The 20,658-nt window shown below is 41.8% G+C and overlaps 1 protein-coding gene across 1 annotated transcript in view; it reads right to left on the bottom strand.

The window, feature by feature from the left end:
- Positions 1–1,723: 1,723 nt before the first annotated feature.
- Positions 1,724–20,658, bottom strand: part of LOC141107666 (cytochrome P450 2C21-like) — a 32,227-nt gene continuing 13,292 nt past the window's right edge. The window contains exons 5-9 of the mRNA XM_073598562.1: positions 19,397–19,573; positions 12,003–12,144; positions 7,822–8,009; positions 5,498–5,639; positions 1,724–1,966 (exon numbers count right to left, since the gene is read on the bottom strand). Of these exons, the coding sequence (XP_073454663.1) occupies positions 1,785–1,966; positions 5,498–5,639; positions 7,822–8,009; positions 12,003–12,144; positions 19,397–19,573 (831 nt within the window). The 3' untranslated portion in view covers positions 1,724–1,784. The remainder of the gene's footprint in view (positions 1,967–5,497; positions 5,640–7,821; positions 8,010–12,002; positions 12,145–19,396; positions 19,574–20,658) is intronic.

A 20,658-nucleotide genomic window follows, 5' to 3' on the forward strand; every position in this document is an offset into this window, starting at 1 on the left:
CGTGATTGTGTAGACAGGGCCCCAGTGCACTGTATTGCCTGGGGGCCTATAATGCTTTTAAGATGGCACTGCCTATCCCGGGCACATCTGGCTGCTAGGCTGTCTGAGGCCCTATCCAGAAGCAGGGGAGCAGCCTAGGGTTGGGACTGCGGCTTGCAAAAAAAAAAAAAAAGGAATTTGGAGATTCAGAAGAGGCTGAGAGCAATTGAAGGGACTTTTTTGAGTTAACAATACATACTGCACTAGAAAACTATTTATTTACACCAGAGCTTAGTGTCACTTTAATGAACACTATTAAAGTGGAAATTCAGCCAAACACTAACTAAAGCCCCATACATACTATCAGATTTTCTGCTGATTTTTGTCTTCAGATTTACCAAAACCATATAATATGAGGTCAAACCTTAGGAGTTTCAATTTGTATGCAATCAGCAGGCCCTTGCGCTACATGGTTTTGGTAAATCTGAAGACAAAAATCAGCAGAAAATATGATAGTGTGTATGGGGCTTAACTCTAAATCTACTGTCAGACACATTCTAAAACTAGTCTATCTAACCCTTTAAAGCAAACATCACTATACATACCTTTTCTGAAGCTGATCCGGTCTGATTTCCAGCAGTGGATGCTGTGTGGGAAACGCCTGGGAAGTGACGTCACCCATAGAGTTACTATGGGGCTTCCATTGTCAGCTGCCTTTACTGCACACACCTACACAGAGAAGCCGCTACTGACAGCTCAGCATGGGACCGGATCAGAGCAGCTGCAGAAAAGATATGTATTACGATTTTTTGCTTCACAGGATTAGCCTTAGAATGTGACTGCCAGTAGATTTTGAGTTAGCTTTTGACTGAACTTCTACTCTACACACTAATACCCACTGAGTTCCATGTTTCAATAGTTTTTATTAAATTTTATAAAACAGGTAACAGAGATATAATTTGTGGTCACAATAACAGGATACATGTTAAAATACCCATTGAGTTCCAATATAACATATAATAGTTTATAAAAAAAAAAAAGAATGAACTAACCTCTGTTTCCAGTTTTTAGACGCAAACCTCCTGATATGTCTATACATTTTGTTACACTGTATTATCCAATTAACTAATAATTGTATTAGATTAAGATTTAAATCAACCAATAAGGTAAATACACACTTTATATACATATATATGGAATCTGCTTTCCTTGCAGTTTTTCAACAATCTTACTTTATTCAGCTATTACAGAGTTTGCCCTGCCAGACAGCACAGTCAGATTGCTGACCTCAATTTTATCTATTTCTGATACGGAATACAGCTTTGGGCACCTCACAGCCACCATCCTGTCAATGGACAATGAGGAATCAGTGGCATACTGATTCATTCTCCTCCTATTGGCATGTTATTTGTGATCTTGTGCATGCTGGAGAGTCTCAGAGGCTAAAAGGGTAACTCCCCTTTCCCAGTGTACTGTACAAGAGTTACCAACAAATATAGATTCTACAGAAAATACATATTGAAATCTGTGGTATGTTATATTTTCCTGGAGTTCAGCTCTAACTTTTCTTTATAAAAATCAAATTCTTATGTGTACGGTTTAATACGGAATGCTCCACATAGGCTGTAAGGTGGTAGGGTGGAGATATATACTCTCTCCATATATATATATATATATATATATATATATATATATATATATATATATATTCTTTCACTGTGTTAGAAGACGCATTTCCGTATTTCCGGTTTCCAGTTTGAAACTCAAAATAACAAGTACAATATAAAGTTCAATAGTCCAATTGATTAACGAGGGAGGAAGCACAGTTCATAGGAAGGTGGAACTTTTCCAAATCCACTCATTTTTGGTTTAAGGTCTAAGTCTTGTGGGTCCACCAGGGATTTCAAGGTGAAGTTCTGTAAAATTGTAGTGAAAAACAAGAAGAGCTCCATTTTTGCAAGACCTACGCCCAGACAGATCCGCTTCCCTGCGAAGCAAAAGAGAATTATAAATGGCTAAAAAACAATTACTGATGGCATTTAGCAGAAGTGTAAAAAAAAAATAAACAGAGCAACGTGAAAAGTGCAGTAATCTATAAAGCAGATTAAATGTTTGGATCCAAGAATTAGCCTTTATAAAATTGAAATTTCAATTCTAGGCAGGTTTTGACAGTTTAAATTGGAACTATGCTTAAAGCGGACCTTTAGTCATTTTTTCAACTTTCCATCTATTAAATCTTCTGCCCTTGTTGTTTTAACTTTGGACAGTAAACATTTTTTTTGCTAGAATTGCTAGAACATTAATATTATTATTGTGATAAAGTTTAAATTGCATTTAATTGGGGGGAAGGTTCATACCAATATCAGGTCACATTAAACATAGCATTCATGTACCTAGAGTATGTGGGGTTAACCACCACCGCAAAAGAATGAAGGATGAATATTCTTATGATAGGCTACAGGAAAATGGCCACGGCATACATTGATATGGGAAAATGGCAGCAGTAACAATATCTCCCTGAGGAAGTCACGAGGAGTGACAAAACTAGTAGGAGGGACCTGAGAGGCTGATGACCGCAGAACAAGGAAGGGGCAGCCTGAGTGTAATGGATGGAGGGAGTACTGACGGCTGGGGCTGCAGAGCCATTTCATAGATGAAACATTCGTCCTAGCATGGTTGGCACATATAATATATACATGCCTGACTACGTTTTTCCAAATGTGAGTGCATATATGTTGTACGATTTTTGAATAAATTTTTAAAAATGATAAAGCACTATTGCAAGATCTGTGTGCTTTGCATGTGGTCGTTGTGATTGGAGTTCATAGACAGCATTAAGGAAGCATAATACTAAGAGGTGATCGATGTGACTGAAGCTTACGGGCAGCTTTTAAGGAGGAGGAATACCAGGAGGAGAGCTCCAGAGAATTAAGCATTTCCAGTTGGAGGGAGCACAAGGATTCTGAGAATATACACAGAGGTGGATGATTGTGGAGAGATCATTTCATCTATAATTGTTTTTACTTTTCACATAATGGACTGGCACGTTGCTTTCACTATCATTTGATTTACATAAGGACACTTTGTGGAGACATATTTGGCACATTGCACTTTAATTTGCTTACAATAGTATATTATTCATTATATCCCTAAGGGATATTCCTATGTCTATTTAGTTTAGCGCTGCACTTATATTATTATTTGTTATTATTGTTTTTTTACATTATTTAAGGAAGTGTGGGAAGTGCGGGTAGCTTCGCTGTTTTAGCATAGCAGAAGCTGCCGTATGGCAGGGAAGAAGGAGACATGCTAGAAGCCGCTGCCCGTCGCTCACCGCCCATCACCCGTAGGAGCGCTGCCCGCCCGCAATGGGAGGATAGGGGGGTTCCTGACGACCGACCGGGGGAAGTTGTTTGCCACCTTCCCAGAAAAAAACACCAGCTGCCATTGTTTTATGGTATGCTTTTTACATACAGGAAAGCTACCTGAGCAAAGCATTTGAGACCAAGAACAATTCCCTTATTCCATGAATCTGTTATATTGTGCATACCTGCTGGTAGTTACCAGGGTAAGTGGGGATACTTATCTTATCATCCTCTAAAATATGTGTATTTAGGTATTGGGTTAAATATATATTTTTTTCCTTTTTAGGGGATTCTCCATTAATGTGCTCTTATGCTTGCGCAGGTATACATGGTCTCCTTTGGTGCCTACAGTGCGCCCTCCTTCGGTCTGACACGGGTCACACATGGGTGTTTATACCATACCTCATTAGTTGTTGAAAAAATATTTTTGTTGTATATATATTGTAATATGTTAGAAATTTTGTGTATTTTGTATATGTTTAGATCAGGGTTTCTCAACCAGGGTTCAGTGGAACCCTGGGGTTCCTCCAGAGGTTGCTAGGGGTTCCTTGAGCAATAAGTAATTTCTGCCTCTCAGCTAAGTTCCGTCTGACACTGATGATATTTCTAGCTATCTGTAAGGGGATAGTTCTTCCCACTGACCACAAGTGTAAAGAGCATTCTTCTCACTTACCATCACACTAATATATCATTAGTTGTAGATATAGTTATTTTAGCATGCAAAACATGTTGAGGGCAAGGATGGTGGAACTCCCCATGCAAAATACATAGTGACATCAGTGACTGAGTGCTGCTGAATATTAGTGATATGGGAGTTCTCCTTCCTCCTAGCAGCAGCAATAATTGCAAGTAAAATCCAGCATGCCGGTTGTACCCAAGTTGAACCATCAATCATCTCCTGCCCATACACGGTTCTCATTTTGTCCAGTTCCTGCCGAACCTTCTATGGCCACCCTTAGTCTAGCTAGACAATCTTGTAGGTTGTATACAGGGAGTTATTTTACTGTACCATCAATGGTTCTGATGATGACCAAGTGCTTTTAGTTCTAACACCATAGTGAAAGCCATTTACCATCAGCTAGCATAAACGTGTACATTCTATCTCCTGTACTTGCTCTCCTATGTGTCTGCACTGTGTTTAGATTTTATGCTCTCTCCTAGACTTAGACTTGTACTATGTTTCTGTTATCAGGTTGCTTTTTCACTGGAGCTCCTAAAACCCCTAAATACAGCCAGCAATCAAATGCTACCCATGATATACTGCATGTAACATGAAAGATTTGGCTGTTGGGTGCCCAATGCAGAGATCCAGTTCCACAATAGTTGAACATGTTAGTAAATTGTGACGTACAACAAAATGACAACACTGTAAAGGTGGCATCAAGGTCAGACCAATCTAGAAGCCTAAGCCAAAGTACTTGAATGATTACAGTAATACAAATTGAAAGTAAAGAGCCACACCATTGCTAAGAAGTCCAGTTACAACTTTATTCCAATAAAAGTCAGAGGGACAATCCAAAGAGTAGCTAATGTGTTTCAGGGGCCAAAAACACCCCCTCCATCAGGGCGTAATTGAAAACAATGTGAATGGACTAGAAGTAAATTAGAGTAAATTAGACTGTTAATGTTATTTTTCCCCATGCAATTACAAGCACAGGTCTTGTCAGCAGCTGGTTTGGCTGGTTATTGAAATAAAGTTGTATCTGGACCTCTTAGCAGTGGTATGGCACTTCAATTTCCATTTTTGTTATATTACACTACAATTCAAGTAGACAAAGGAGATCCTTTGTGGTGTAGAATCCACCTGCCCAGAAACCAGAATATTTACATCATCAGTTCTTTAAGACAGTAATATCAATAAGATAACATTAAGGGTCCAGCAATATTTTCCCACATTCCTTAACTATCTGAAAGATTACAGTGGCTCATCTTTTTTATTTTTGTTTGATAAAGCCCATGTTCTCTAGTCAATTAAAATTGCCCGCTGTTTCCATCATCGTATTGAGTAATATCCAAATTCTCAGAATATTTATGTATCCCGAGGGCCATCACTTCATCTACATGGTGCAATGATACTGGTAATACTATGTGTGTAGTACTGTAGATGTCACACGGGTGGGTATGTTGAGCCTACAGTATTTAGTGATGCATACCTGAAGAGAAAGGCATGTATCCATCATTCATACGGAACTTCCCATTTTCATCCAAGAAATGTTCAGGCTTAAACTCATTGGGGTATTTAAACTGCTTGGGGTCTCGGAGAACAGAGCCAAGCATGGTATACACAGTGGTGTCCTATAAAAGTTGATATGATGTTATACAGGATGTAAAAGTATACATTTAGTAAGGTCAGTTGTTGACTCAGTGTCTGTTCTGAAGACTGAGAACTATATAATAACACCCATATTAGTACTGTAGGATTGCTATCCATCAATGTGTTTAGACACCTGCATACTTCCTAATGGATACCAACAAGACAAATATGGATTTACTCTTGCTTTGTTCAGTTTGAGTTTTAGCCTAGTACATGTCTCATTTGATTATTACTGGGATCATAATGGTTTATGCCAAGAAAATGTCCATAAAATAAGTAAGAAAATATATGTATAAAAAAGAACAAACCAGACTGTTATTTATGCAAAGAGATCATATAAAACAAAACCAAAGAAATTCCCATCTCAACTTACTGATAAGCCCGCAACCAACCGAATTGTCCTGTCTAACAGGTAAGTTGAGATGGGAATTTTCTTTGGTTTTGTTTTGCAGGCATTGCCCTTCCATGTGCTCCTTGCTGCAAAGGCCAGTTATAGGTGAGGGCAGTGACTATTTATTTGTAGTAAGATCATATAAGCCTGATTATGACAGAATATAAAGCGGCATGCTTATATATCTTCATATTAAAAATTCAATTTTGAAATGTAGATATAGTTAATAACTGTATTGTCACAAGTATGCATTTATTTACATTTCACGACAGGTAGGTCTTAGCCCTTAGCCCCACTTTAGTTAAAACCAAACGTGAGCACAGTTAGTATACATGTGTTTGTTTATTTATTTAGGATAAAGAGAAAAATGCAGTAACCAATAGAGACCATGCACAATCAACTATCTATCTTCAGAAAAAGTGAAATCTGATTGGTTGCCATAAATTAATGCACTTTGCATACTATCTCTGTTTTGTGTACTGCCTAAATAAGCTAGCCAAAGCTAGCCAAAAAAATAGATTGGCATATATTGTTTCAGGGCCGTCTTTCCGAGCGGGCACACCTGGGCATAGCCCAGGGGCCCCAGATGCACATGGGGCCCCATCAGGGCCAGTCGGATCTAGAGCGAAGGCATTGGAATTGCCTCCGCTCGCCGTCACACACAACCCCGCCTCCTCCTAACCCCGCGCCTGTGATAGACAGAATGCGGATCCAACGCTGGGATGTGTTCTGTCTATCACAGGCAAGGGGTTAGGAGGAGGCGGGGCTGTGTGTGATGGCGAGTGGAGCGGAGGCAAGTTTATGTAAGCTGTAACAGCGGCTATCCGCTCTGTGCTCACCCGCTCTCCTGTTCCTTCCTCTTCCACAGTGAGGCTGCAATGGGGCACAGTGAGGCTGCAATGGGGGCACGGTGAGGCTGCAATGGGGGCACGGTGAGGCTGCAATGGGGGCACGGTGAGGCTACAATGTTGGCACAGAGAGGCTGCAATGTTGGACACGGTGAGGCTGCAAGGGGCACAGTGAGGCTGCAAGGGGCACAGTGAGGCTGCAAGGGGCACAGTGAGGCTGCAATGGGGGCACAGTGAGGCTGCAAAGGGTACAGTGAGATTGCAAGGGGCACAGTGAGGATGCAATGGGGGCACAATGAGGTTGCAATGGGGGCACGGTGAGGCTGCAATGGGGGCACAGAGAGGCTGCAATGTTGGGCATGGTGAGGCTACAATGTTGGGCACGGTGAGGCTGCAATGTTGGGCACAGTGAGGCTGCAATGGGGGCACGGTGAGGCTTCCATGGGGGCACGGTGAGGCTGCAATGTTGGCACAGTGAGGCTGCAATGGAGGCACAGTGAGGCTGCAAGGGGCACGGTGAGGCTTCAATGGGGGCACGGTGAAGCTGCAATGTTGGTACGGTGAGGCTGCAAGGGGCACAGTAAGGCTGCAATGGAGGCACAGTGAGGCTGCAAGGGGCACAGTGAGGCTGCAATGGGGGCACGGTGAGGCTGCAATGGGGGCACGGTGAGGCTGCAATGGGGGCACAGTGAGGCTGCAATGGGGGCACGGTGAGGCTTCAATGTTGGGCATGGTGAGGCTGCAATGGGGGCACGGTGAGGCTGCAATGTTGGCACAGTGAGGCTGCAATGTTGGGCATAGTGAGGAATTATACTTTAATTCTTGAGAGTAGGTGCAAAAATTGGGACAGGCTTGTAGGGGCCCCAGTGCATTACTTTGCCCAGGGGCCCATGATGCTGTTAAGATGGCCCTGTATTGTTTTACCTTTGGAATGATGAAATCTCGGAAGTGAACATCACAAGTCACTTTGTGGGGCACTCCCAATGGGGCGAGGTCAATGAATCTCTGAATCTCATGGATCACAGCATCCATATATGGCATACGAGACCGATCTTCCATACAAGGAGCCCGGTTCCGGCCAATTACATGGTCTATCTCTTTGTGGATTCGTTCTGCAAAAATAGAAGCCATGGAAGCAGGTGATTTAAAGCTAAAATAATGTTAATTTAATTATCTGATACTTCTGAATTTATAAAAAAACAAAACAAAAAGGTCTATAATTGAATAGACTTAAATGGCTATTTGACAGCCAGTTTCAGTATATGGCTTATCTAATATTTTATAACACCAGAACTAAATGTTGCTTGGTTGAATGAATGTAGTTCTTTATTTAGTAGTCTTTTTTTTTTTTTAATACAACTAGTACAAATGACTGATCTGACTAAGCCCATGTCAATGACAATAAATAGGCCTCACACCATTACAGTGCCTTGAAAAAGTATTCACACCCCTTGACAATTTCCACATTTTGTCATGTTATAACCAAAAAAAGGAAATGTATTTTATCTGGATTTTATGTGATAGACAAACACAAAGTGGCACATAATTGTGAATTGGAAAAAAATGATAAAAGGTTTTGAAAATTCTTTGCAAATAAATATCTGAAAAGTGTGGTGTGCATTTGTAGTCAGCCCCCCAGTCAATACTTTGTAGAACCACCTTTCGCTGCAATTACAGCTGCAAGTCTTTTTGGAGATGTCTCTACCAGCTTTGTACATCTAGGGAGTGAAATATTTGCCCATTGTTCTTTGTAAAATAGGTCAAGCTCTGTCAGATTGTCTGGAGAGCCTCTGTGAACAGCAATTTTCAAGTCTTGCCACAGATTCTCTATTGGATTTAGGACTGGGCCGTTCTAACACATGAATATGCTTTGATCAAAAAGATTCCATTGTAGCTGTGGCCTTATGTTTAGGGTCGCTGTCCTGCTGGAAGGTGAACCTTCACCCTAGTCTCAAGTCTTTTGCAGACTCTAACAGGCTTTTCTTCTATGACTGCCTTGTATTTGGCTCCATCCATCTTCCCATCAGCTCTGACCAGCTTCCCCATCCCTGCAGATCCTCCAGAGTTACCATGGGATTTGCTTCTCTGATTAATGCTCTCCTTGCCCTCCCTGTCAGTTTAGGTTGTGCCATACTCTTTCCATTTTTGGATGATGGATTGAACAGTGCTCCGCGAGATGTTCAAAGCTTGGGATATTTTTATATAACCTAATCCTGCTTTAAACCTCTCTACAACCTTATCCCTGACCTGTCTGGTGTGTTCCTTGGCCTTCATAATGCTGTTTGTTCACTAAGGTTCTCTAACAAACCTCTGAGGGCTTCACAGAACAGCTGTATTTTTACTAATATTAAATTACACAAGGATGGACTCTATTTACTAATTAGGTGACTAGGGATGGGCTTTATGTTCGGGTTGAACATGAGTTCGACTCGAACATTGGCTGTTCACCCGTTCGCCGAATGAACAAGGAACAGCCTTTAAAGGCTATGGGAGAAATCAAAAGTGCTAATTATAAAGGTTAATATGCAAGTTATTGACATAAAAAGTGTTTGGGGACCTGGGTCCTGCCCCAGGGGACATGTATCAATGCAAAAAAAAGTTTTAAAAACGTCAGTTTTTTCGGGAGCAGTAATTTTAATAATGCTTAAAGTGAAACAATAAAAGTGTAAAGTGTAAAATTTCATACCTGGGGGGTGTCTATAGTATGCCTGTAAAGTGGCACATGTTTCCCGTGTTTAGAACAGTCTGACAGCAAACTGACATTTCTAAAGGAAAAAAAGTAATTTAAAACTACTCGCGGCTATAATGAATTGTCAATCCGGCAATACACATAAAGGTTCATAGATAAAAACGGCATGGGAATTCCCCACAGGGGAACCCCAAACCAAAATTAAAAAAAAAATGCGCGGGGTTCCCCCTAAACTCCATACCAGGCCCTTCAGGTCTGGTATGGATATTAAGGGGAACCCTGCACCAAAATTAAAAAAAAAAAAATGGCGTGGGGGTCCCCCTCAAAATCCATACCAGACCCTTCAGGTCTGGTATGGATTTTAAGGGGAACCCTGCACCAGAATTTAAAAAAAATAGCGTGGGGCCCCCAAAAATTTATACCAGACCCTTATCTGAGCATGCAACCTGGCAGGCCGCAGGAAAAGAGGGGGGGTGAGAGAGCGCCCCCCCTCTGCCCCCTCTGATGCATGGGGACATCCCTATGGCTTTCCCGTAGCGTCAGAGGGGGCGGATGGGGTGGCCCCGCCCCCCTCTGATGCTACAGGGGAAGGCATAGGGATGTCCCCGTGCCTCAGAGGGGGGCAGACCGGGGGGCCCCGCCCCCTCTGACGCTATGGGGGAAGCCATAGGGATGTCCCCGTGCGTCAGAGGGGGGCAGGGTCACCCGGCAACGACACCATTTTAAAAGAGCTTTTACCTGTGAGGATGCGTCATATGGCATGTGCCTCCCGTGGAGGCAGATCTTCTTTATTTTTTTTTTTGGTTCGTGGGCGGAGGTGAATGGACTACGTGGGACAGTTTTATTATTTTATTTTTTAATAAAGGACTTCTCCCACTGTGTGTGTGTTGTTTTTTTTTTACCAATTTCACACTTTTTTTGTGAAATGGTACGGGTACAATGTCATTTCAAACGGGGGGCGGTATCTGGGGGTCCCCTTGTTAAAGGGGGCATCCAGATTCCGATAAGCCCCCCGCCCGCAGACCCCCACAACCACCGGGCAAGGGTTGTGGGGATGAGGCCCTTCTCCCCATCAACATGGGAACAAGGTGCACCCTCCCAAGGTTGAGGGCATGTGGCCGGGTACGGTTCAGGAGGGGGGGCGCTCTCTCATCCCCCCTCTTTTCCTGTGGCCTGCCAGGTTGCATGCTCACATAAGGGTCTGGTATGGATTTTTTGGGGGACCCCACGCCATTTTTTTTCAACTTTGGCCTGGGGTTCCCCTTAAAATCCATACCAGACCTGAAGGGTCTGGTATGGATTTTGAGGGGGACTCCCAAGCCATTTTTTTTTAATTTTGGCGCAGGGTTCCCCTTCATATCCATACTAGACCTGAAGGGCCTGGTATGGAATTTAGGGGGACCCCCTCGCATTTATTTTTTTTTATGTTGGTTCGGGGTTCCTCTGTGGGGGAATCTAATGCCGTTTTTATCAATTAACCTTCATGTGTATTGCCGGACCGACAATTCATTATAGCCGCGAGTAGTTTTAAATTACTTTTTTTCTTTAGAAATGTCATTTTGCTGTCAGACTGTTCTAAACACGGGAAACATGCGCCACTTTCCAGGCATACTATAGACACCCCCCAGGTACGAAATTTAAAGGAATGTTACACTTTTATTGTTTCGCTTTAAGCATTATTAAAATCACTGCTCCCGAAAAAACTGATGTTTTTTAAACTTATTTTTGCATTGATACATGTCCTCTGGGGCAGGACCCGGGTCCCCAAATACTTTTTAAGACAATACCATGCATATAAGCCTTTAAAATTAGCACTTTTGATTTTTCATGTTCGTGTCCCATAGACTTTAAAGGTGTTCGTGTGTTTGAACAATTTTTTTGCCTGTTCGCATGCTCTGGTGCGAACCGAGCGGGGGGTGTTCGGCCCATCCCTATAGGTGACTTCTGAAAGCAATTGGTTCCACTAGATTTTAGTTAGGGATATCAGAGTAAAGGGAGCTGAATACAAATGCACGCCACACTTCTCAGTTATGTATTTGTAAAGAAAGTTTGAAAACCATTTATCATTTTCCTTCCACTTCACAATTATGTGCCACTTCGTGTTGGTCTATCACATAAAATCCCAATAAAATACATTTAAGTTTTTGGTTGTAACATGACAAAATGTGGAAAATTTCAAGGTGTATGAATAGGTTTTCAAGGCACTGTATCTCCATGATTAAGTATTAAATGCATTGGAGCGAAGGACAACGGTTGGGAAGTCACACTGTGAACTTGTCTTATTAGATTAAATGTTTTATTATTTGTGATGTCATTGGTGTTTCCCAAGTTCCTATATTATACAGACAACCTCTTTCCCACTCTCCACAACCCTCTGTGTTTTTTAGTCCTTTACTTTTTTAAGAACTTTACAAACCTTCAACATCTGCATGTTTGAGCAGAATCAACAGTCCGTAACGCAAAGTTGTGCTGACAGATTCTGTACCAGCACTAAACAAATCGAATGTGGTATGCACAATTCCCTGCATGTGAAATTCAGTTTGCAGCACATCTTTTTCCTAAAGAATTGAGAAGACAACTTAGATGTTAGAAATGAGAATAAAGCTAAGGCTTGGGCAAAATCCTGGATTCACATTTTTTTCTTTTTTGAATAGAGTAAGAGAGACTTATAATCCCTGTCAGGTTTTTTTGCCATCTGTATCCTATTGGGGAGATTTCCCTTCCCTTCTTGTCCCATAGTCAAAACAGGAAGTGCAATTGAGATGTGTTCAAGAGGAGGGGTCCGTCTTACACATTTTCTGGAACTGCCTGTGCTGCAAGACTATTGGAAACAAGCGAGCAACATTATAATTAAACTGACCGATGTCAATTTACAAAATGACCCGAATGCTTTCCTCCTATATCTTGCCCCACTCTCGGCCAAATGTTATAAGAAATCACTTCTCATCTATCTCTTAAATGCCGCAAAGGCCTGTATCCCTTTGTTAGAGCAACAAACCACTGCCCCATCATTTAGCCTTTGGTTTGGCAAAATTAAGGAAACCCAGGTTATGGAAAAGATTGTAGCTTTCGTTAATGGCACTGGAGAACAATGTCGTAAAACCTGGTTCTATTGGACAGACTTTCTTTACTCATCTGCTTATTAGTCTTTTGTGACGGATGCTTGAGAAGCAATGATTCAGCTATAACTGTACTCGGAGAGCTTTCGGATCTGAAGTGCACCCTTCTATCAACAGAATCCTCTACAATTTTTCCATCCTCAACCCCCCCCCCCCACGCACACTCTTCCCCGTCCTATTTCCTCTCTTTTTTCTTTTCTCTCTTATCCACCAGAACTTTTTTTAGCTTCGAGAGATACCTACGGCAAAGTTTTTGTTCATGTACCCACCCGTCTGTTTGCTCTGCTTATATGCAGAAATATACCCAGCATTCTTCCTGTTCTGTCCTCAGTCTCGGCTACTGGAGACATTTTGAGTTAGACGCCAGGTTCCAAGCCTGAATGTCGGATAATTCTTCATATACTAAGTCATTGTCCAAGAAGGTATTAATATATGTTCACAACATATTCAACTGTATTCAGCTGTAATGCTGATCTCAATCAAATAGCTGAGAGAGGAAGGAATTGTCTCTAACGTCATATTCTCTGCCTTATTGTATTCCTAATGTACCTTCTTATATACTGTACAAATAGCTCCACGAGTATTTATGTATGTATGTTTTGTGGAAACGCTCTATGTATCTCTCGTCAGTTTTGTCTTTCCCAGGTCTCTCTACTTGTCTGTAATTTTGCTTTGCAAAATTGAAAATAAAGCATTTATAAAAAAACAGGTGCAAGAAAACCTCTCCAAAGTAAATGAAACCTTGGTCACCAAAATTAGTGCCCCCACTGAAAGATTCCCCCTCTATTACAGTTAAAGGGAGAACCCCAAATTTGGACTATTCTTTGAATTTCACTTGATGTGATAAAGGTAAACAGGACAAACAGAGAGGGTGACTCTCCCTAATGGAAGCACAGACAGCAATAAAAACTAACAGGCGTTTGAATCTCTTTCCACTTAATCCAAAACCAAAAAAAAAAGTTTTGCCTTCAGTTATACTTTACCCACTTCAGCTCATGCACCACTATACCTTAGAGAAATGTTTACATTTGTACTATAGACCTATTTATTCAGCAGTAACTTTTATGACTACTCAAGATGCTGACGTAACACATATAGGGCTAAAATTTTAAAGTAGTGAATGTGACATTTACCAGACATTCACTCCAGATTTATCTTCTTGGTTCATGTGACTTAAATTACAGAGAACAACATGCACGGCCACTGTGAAAGGGGAAGTAGATATAACATAAGGTTCACACATAAGCAGAGTACAGGGCTCTGGATTATTAATTCTGAACAGGCAAAGGTGGTTTTTCAACTTTCTCTGAGTTTTGGTATTCCTGACTTAGGGTTTCACAGTCTGGAGACTTCTAATGCCCCGTACACGCGATCGGATTTTCCGACAACAAATGTTGGATGTGAGCTTGTTGGCGGAAAGTCCGACCGTGTGTATTCTCCATCAACATTTGTTGTCGGACTTTTCGCCAACAAGTGTTGGCTAGCAGGCTCTCAAATTTTCCGCCAACAAATTTTTGTTGTCGGGCTTTCTGATTATGTGTACACAAGTCCGTCGCACAAAAGTCCACGCATGCTCGGAATCAAGTATGAGCTGGAAGTGCCCGGTCTTGTAAAACTGGCGTTCGTACTTCTTGTACGTCACTACGTTCGTAATTGTTGGCCAACATTTGTGTGACCATGTGTATGCAAGACAAGTTGGAGCCAACAACCTTCGAACAAAAATCCACGGTTTTGTTGTCGGAAAGTCCGATCATGTGTAAGGGGCATAAGAGTTTTGGGGGGAAGAAATCTCCAACCCAGTGTACAGGTCTTGCAGGAGACTGACAGGCTTAGTGTGCAATTGGAGGATTTGGGCATAGTGTGGGGTTAGAATTAGGAGACAGGTGTGCTCCACTCAACAGACAGGCTGGAGGAGAGATTTCTTCTCTATAGGGCTGGGAGAGTTGAGATGGCTAAGTGAGTCTAGGAGACGGAGAGAGCCAAGATGGCTAGGCGAGTCCAGGGAACTGAGGGAATCTGGATGTCTCATAAAAGTGAGAGAGCCCAAGTGTAAGGAGAACCCTATCAAAAGGCCAGGGAGTGGACCAACCAATTGCCAAGGTTGAGGCCTAAGAAGTGGCGCTGCTGAAGAGAGAACCAGGTGGCCTGGCATTAACTTTGTTACCCATTTCTGTTGGTGAAAATCCCTGCATGGGCAACTTTTCTTCCGAGCTTTCAGTTTCTTTAATAAATGTGGTCCGACAAGCCCTAAACCACAGTTTGGATTGGCATAGACTCACTAAAAATGCTTCTACCACTGAGATCCCCAACATATCACACCCTGTAGTGAATATTTGATAAACATCACATTCACAGCTGTATAAATATGTCCCATAATTTTTTCTTTACAAGTCTTTTTTATAGAAATGTTGACTTCAAGAGATGTTTTTCTGTCTGTGCATGCTAAGCACAAAGAAAGTCATAAAAGTAAAAAATATGCTTTTTTCCCCCCCCAGCCTTACCAGTATTCGTTTTAAACAACTTTTGTTAGATTAAAAAACAGTTATATTTTTTTCTTGTGATTCATTTAATTTGTCATAAGACAAACATTACCTTCCACAAAGCACAGCGATATTTTTTTTAACAAGAGAAATTAAATTTTGTTTATTTTTTTAAATCAATGTTACAAAACCAACTAAAGAAATTTAAATATCAATGATAACAAAAAAATAGCTAAAAACTGTAAGGTTCAGATGAAAGCCAAGGATCAACTGGTGTACTAAATTAATGATAGGGATATTGCATATCAAAAATATCTAAGAAAGCCTCTAATAGCCTGGTTATTCTGGTTACCTTGAAAGACTCATCCTGTTGGAATGTGAACTGCCTATATGGACAAGCTAGCCTCCTCTCATTTAGGGTTTTGCCATTTTCCTTAGAAGGTCATTTTGCTCTGAAAGTGGACTTGACAATTTCCTACATACAAGACCTATATCCCCTAGCTAGAACTTGTAACATGGCCAAGTGTCTGGCCCTGATTACCTGTGCCATGTTGCGTAACAGCAAACGGGTCTCCATGGCGGGAAACAAGCATCTTTAGGTAAGTATTCTTGATATTTTCTTTATCTTTATCTGTAGCTGTCATTACTTTTAATAAACATTATACTTTTAAGTATTTGTGTGATCTCTCTTTGCATATATCGAACACAACCCCAAAAAACGTGCCAAAACAATTAACTGCATGTATTATCTTAAAATGGAATGCCAAGAGATGGCTCTCAATCAGCTCTTTGATACTACATAGCCTGTTGATCTATGCAGTGAGCCCAGAAAATACAGTGACTCTAGACTTTATTCCATATTTGAAAGCCTAAATCCATCAAAAATGTGTTTTGTGATTAAAAAATAAACTTTTGTACGATTCCACTTTTGGCACTCATAGATCATACAACATACATATAACATCTATGCCTTGATCCTATTTTAAAAGGACTTCCACTATGAAATGCTTTCTGAGCAGCCTAAGATCCCATACACACTATTAGATTTTCTGCAGTTTTTTGTCTTCAGATTTACCAAAACCATGTAGTGCAAGGGCCTGCCTGATTGCATACAAACTGAAACTCTTAAGGTTTGACCTCATATTATATAGTTTTGGTAAATCTGAAGACAAAAATCTGCAGAAAATCTAATCGTGTGTATGGGGTCTTAATCTAATGACTCTGCTTATTATCAATAAATCTGAGAACTTTCCAATCCAGTGCTGCTACAACACAGTCACAACAGGAAGTGGGTGGACAGCTATCCAATGTAAGGTAATTGCCCACTTAGACAGTTGTTACTGGAACAGGCGGTCAGGGCTGGGCTCAGCCCTTCCTTCTCTGAGCTAGCCGCTCAGCTGTCGGCTAATTGCCAGCTCCTATCTCTCCACGGGTACTCAGCTGTTGGTGATATCCTGCTCGTCAATCCTGCCTACTTAAGCCGTCCAGCCCAGAGGATCTCTGCCTTCGCCTTAGTCTACATCACAGAGATGCTCTCCTGCATTCCTGTTAAAAGACTTGCTTGGCTGACATCCCTTCTGGCTCCAGATCTTGCTTGCTGTTTTATTATTAAACAAGTGTGATTTAACTGTACTTCTGTCTTGGTCTGATTTCATGGTTTCTGACACAGGCATCCTTACTGGAAGATCTCACCCTCCATTCCTATTCTAGTGAGACCTGTCAAAATTTTGATGATGACTTTTATGACATTGATCATAACGGTAAAAAGAGTCAAATGAACACTTTATCACTAAAATTAAACAAGAAACCTTTGGCCTCAGATATACTTTAATGTTTAATCACTTAGGTGCCAGATACACCTTTTTACTTTGCTTTAAAATGATACTAAAGTCTCAGGAAAAAAAAATGAAACATGTCATACCTGCCTGTTCTGTGCAGTGGTCTTGCACTGAGCAGCCTGGATCCTCTTCTTCTCAGGTCCTTCACCAGCAGTCCTGGCCTATCTCTCCTGGTGATTGCCCCCACAGGAAGCAGCTTGCTATGTGTGCACCCTAGCCGAGCCACTGTTCTGTGTGTCCATTCAGACATGGAGCTACGGCTCGGCCCCACTCCTATCTCTCCTCATTGGCTCACTGACTTTGGTTGACAGCACCTGGAGCTAATAGCACCTCGCTGCTGTCTCAGCCAATGAGGAGTGAGAGTCCCGGGCAGCCAAGTCTCTCCTGCAACATTGCTCAGGTAAGTATTATGAGGCTGAGGGGGACTGCTGTACACAGAAGGTTTTTTTTTATTATAATGCATAGAATGCATTAGGATAAAAAACCTTCTGCCTTTACAACCACTTTAAGATATATACAGTATCTCACAAAAGCGAGTACACCCCTCACATTTTTGTAAATATTTAATTATATCTTTTCATGTGACAACACTGAAGAAATGACACTTTGCTACAATGTAAAGCAGAGAGTGTACAGCTCGTATAACAGTGTAAATTTGCTGTCCGCTCAAAATAACTCAACACAATGCCATTAATGTCTAAATCTCTGGCAACAAAAGTGAGTACACCCCTATGTGAAAAGTGGCCACCATTGATTTCCAGCACTGCCTTAACCCTCATGGACATGGAGTTCACTAGAGCTTCACAGGTTGCCACTGGAGTCTTCTTCCACTCCTCCATGATGACATCATGGAGCTGGTGGATATTAGAGACCTTGCGCTCCTCCACCCCCACAGATGCTCATAGGGTGTAGGTCTGGAGACATGCTTGTCCAGTCCATCAGCTTTACCCTCAGCTTCTTTAGCATGGTAGTGGTCGTCTTGGAGGTGAGTTTGGGGTTGTTATCATGATGGAATACTGCCCTGCGGCCCAGTCTCTGAAGGGAGGGGATCATGCTCTGCTTCAGTATGTCACAGTACATGTTGGTGTTCATGGTTCCCTCAATGGACTGTAGCTACCCAGTGCTGGCAGCACTCATGCAGCCCCAGACCATGACACTCCTTCCACCATGCTTGACTGTAGGCAAGACACACTTGTCTTTGTACTCCTCACCTGGTTGCCGCCACACATGCTTGACACCATCTGAACGAAAAAAGTTTATCTTGGTCTCATCAGACCACAGGACATGGTTGTAGTAATTCATGTTCTTAGTCTGCCTGTCTTCAGCAAATTGTTTGCGGGCTTACTTGTGGATCATCTTTAGAAGAGGCTTCCTTCTGGGACGACAGCCATGCAGACCAATTTGATGCATTATGTGGTGTATGGTCTGAGCACTGACAGGCTGACCCCCCCACCTTCAACCTTTGCAACAATTATCACAGCACTCATGTGTCTATTTCCCAAAGACAAATTCTGGATATGACACTGAGCACGTCAACTCAACTTCTTTGGTTGACAATGGCAAGGCCTGTTCTGAGTGGAACCTGTCCTGTTTCCTGTAAACTGCTGAATGGCCTTGGACACCTTTCTGCAGCTCAGTTTCAGCATCATGTGCACTAAACTTTTTTGGTCGACCATGGCAAGGCCTGTTCTGAGTGGAACCTGTCCTGTTAAACCGCTGTATGGTCTTGGCCACCAAGCTGCAGCTTAGTTTCAGGGTCTTGGCAATCTTCTTATAGCCTAGGCCATTTCTATGTAGAGCAACAATTATTTTTTTCTGATCCTCAGAGAGTTCTTTGCCATGAGGTGCCATGTTGAACTTTCAGTGACCAGTATGAGAGAGTGAGAGCGATAACACCAAATTTACCACACCTGCTCCCCATTCACACCTGAGACCTTGTAACATTAACGAGTCACATGAAACCAGGGATGACATTTTCACTTAGGTGTGTACTCACTTTTGTTGCCAGTGGTTTAGACATTAATGGCTGTGTGTTGAGTTATTTTGAGGGGACAGCAAATTGACACTGTTATACAAGCTGCACACTCACTGCTTTACATTGTAGCAAAGTGACATTTCTTCAGTGTTGTCAAATATTCATTCTCTCTCTCTCTCTCTCTCTCTCTCTCTCATTCCCTATATGAAAGCAGAGTTTAGGAATGACATTTTAGATTATCCATTTTCTAATTTAATGGTGGCTACAATTTTTTAAAGCTCTGGTCTTGGGTATAAAATTAACATTTTTTTTGTGAGACTCCAACTGTAAATCTGACAACTTTCTGTGAGCTAAAAGTAAAATTTCCCAGTAAAACCCAGCAGAATAAATTGCTTTACCTGCTCCATCTTCAAGAGGAAGCAATCAATGAAGTCTCGAGGAGAACCTGGATTCAGGGTTTCTTTATGCATTTTCACTCTTTCTTCAATAAATTTATGAATGTCATGAACAGCTTTAAATGATTTTTGATGAGGTCCCGGAATCTTTTCGACCACTTTGGGAAACACATTGTACATCTAAGAGATATTTACAGAATAAGGTTATGACCTTACCTTAAGACCCATTGAGAAATTAGCATTCATATATGCAGCGGGATTTCTGCAAAGAATTCAGAATGGGAGACCATTCCATATGTTGTGCACCAAAATAATAAACCAATAAGCCTATCTAAGAGAAATTAAAGATTTCCACATATGGATAAATTTACGATTGTAGGCAGGAGCAGTTTATCCTCCACTTTATAGGTGACGCTTTTTTGCTGCCCGCTGTACAGAGGGAATGGAGGATGAGAGAAGCTTTGTTCCTCTGAAGCCTTCGTAGGTGTCATCAGGGAAGCAGCTGTCCGATTACACAGTGTAACACTGGATGACCTCCACAGCCATCTTTAGTGAGAGCAATGCTAATGAATAGCACTGCCCCATTGCAGTTGGTGTGCATTTGCTAGGTGGATAGAATAGGGACAGGATCCCCACTGGTTAGGGACAGTGTATTTAGCACTAGGGAGAGGTTCCTGTTGAGGAAGGACAGAACAGAACAGGGATACCGCTACTGGCTTTGCTATGTGGGGACTCTAGGACTCTAGATCTTTTTATCAATCTGCTAAGTGCACCTGGAACTCTGCTCTGTCTATCAGCCACCCCTTCCCTCAGATGCTGTTCTGATAATGTAAGAATTATTAAAGTGACAAATGATGGGGCTGTGTTAAAGTACTACAACATTGCAGTGAACTTTTGTACCTGAGTTCCTTGCTGCCTTCCAGTTGTTATTTGTTACATAACCAAATAATAAATCTGCCTTCCTTTCTTGGTCTTGGTGTACCTTTATTCCATCTTGGGTACCAATCAGCTGGCGCTGCCCACATGGTTACATTGGTCCAGCTTGAACCAAAGTAACTCTGCATACACCATATCTGTGAGATCCCTCTAGAAGCTTCAGATCACAGTAATAGGCACTGCTACCCTAGTGGTCTCCTTGAGTGGTCTCCTTGAGCTTCTGTGTCCCTTGCTGAATGACTGCCTTGCTGCATTGTGAACACACCGTTTAGCCTGCTTGGCATAGGTGCCATACACTATATCACCAAAAGTATTGGGACACCTGCCGT

The sequence above is a fragment of the Aquarana catesbeiana genome, linkage group LG09 (genome assembly GCF_042186555.1).
Source record: "Aquarana catesbeiana isolate 2022-GZ linkage group LG09, ASM4218655v1, whole genome shotgun sequence".
In the NCBI taxonomy this organism is placed as follows: Eukaryota; Metazoa; Chordata; class Amphibia; order Anura; family Ranidae; genus Aquarana; species Aquarana catesbeiana.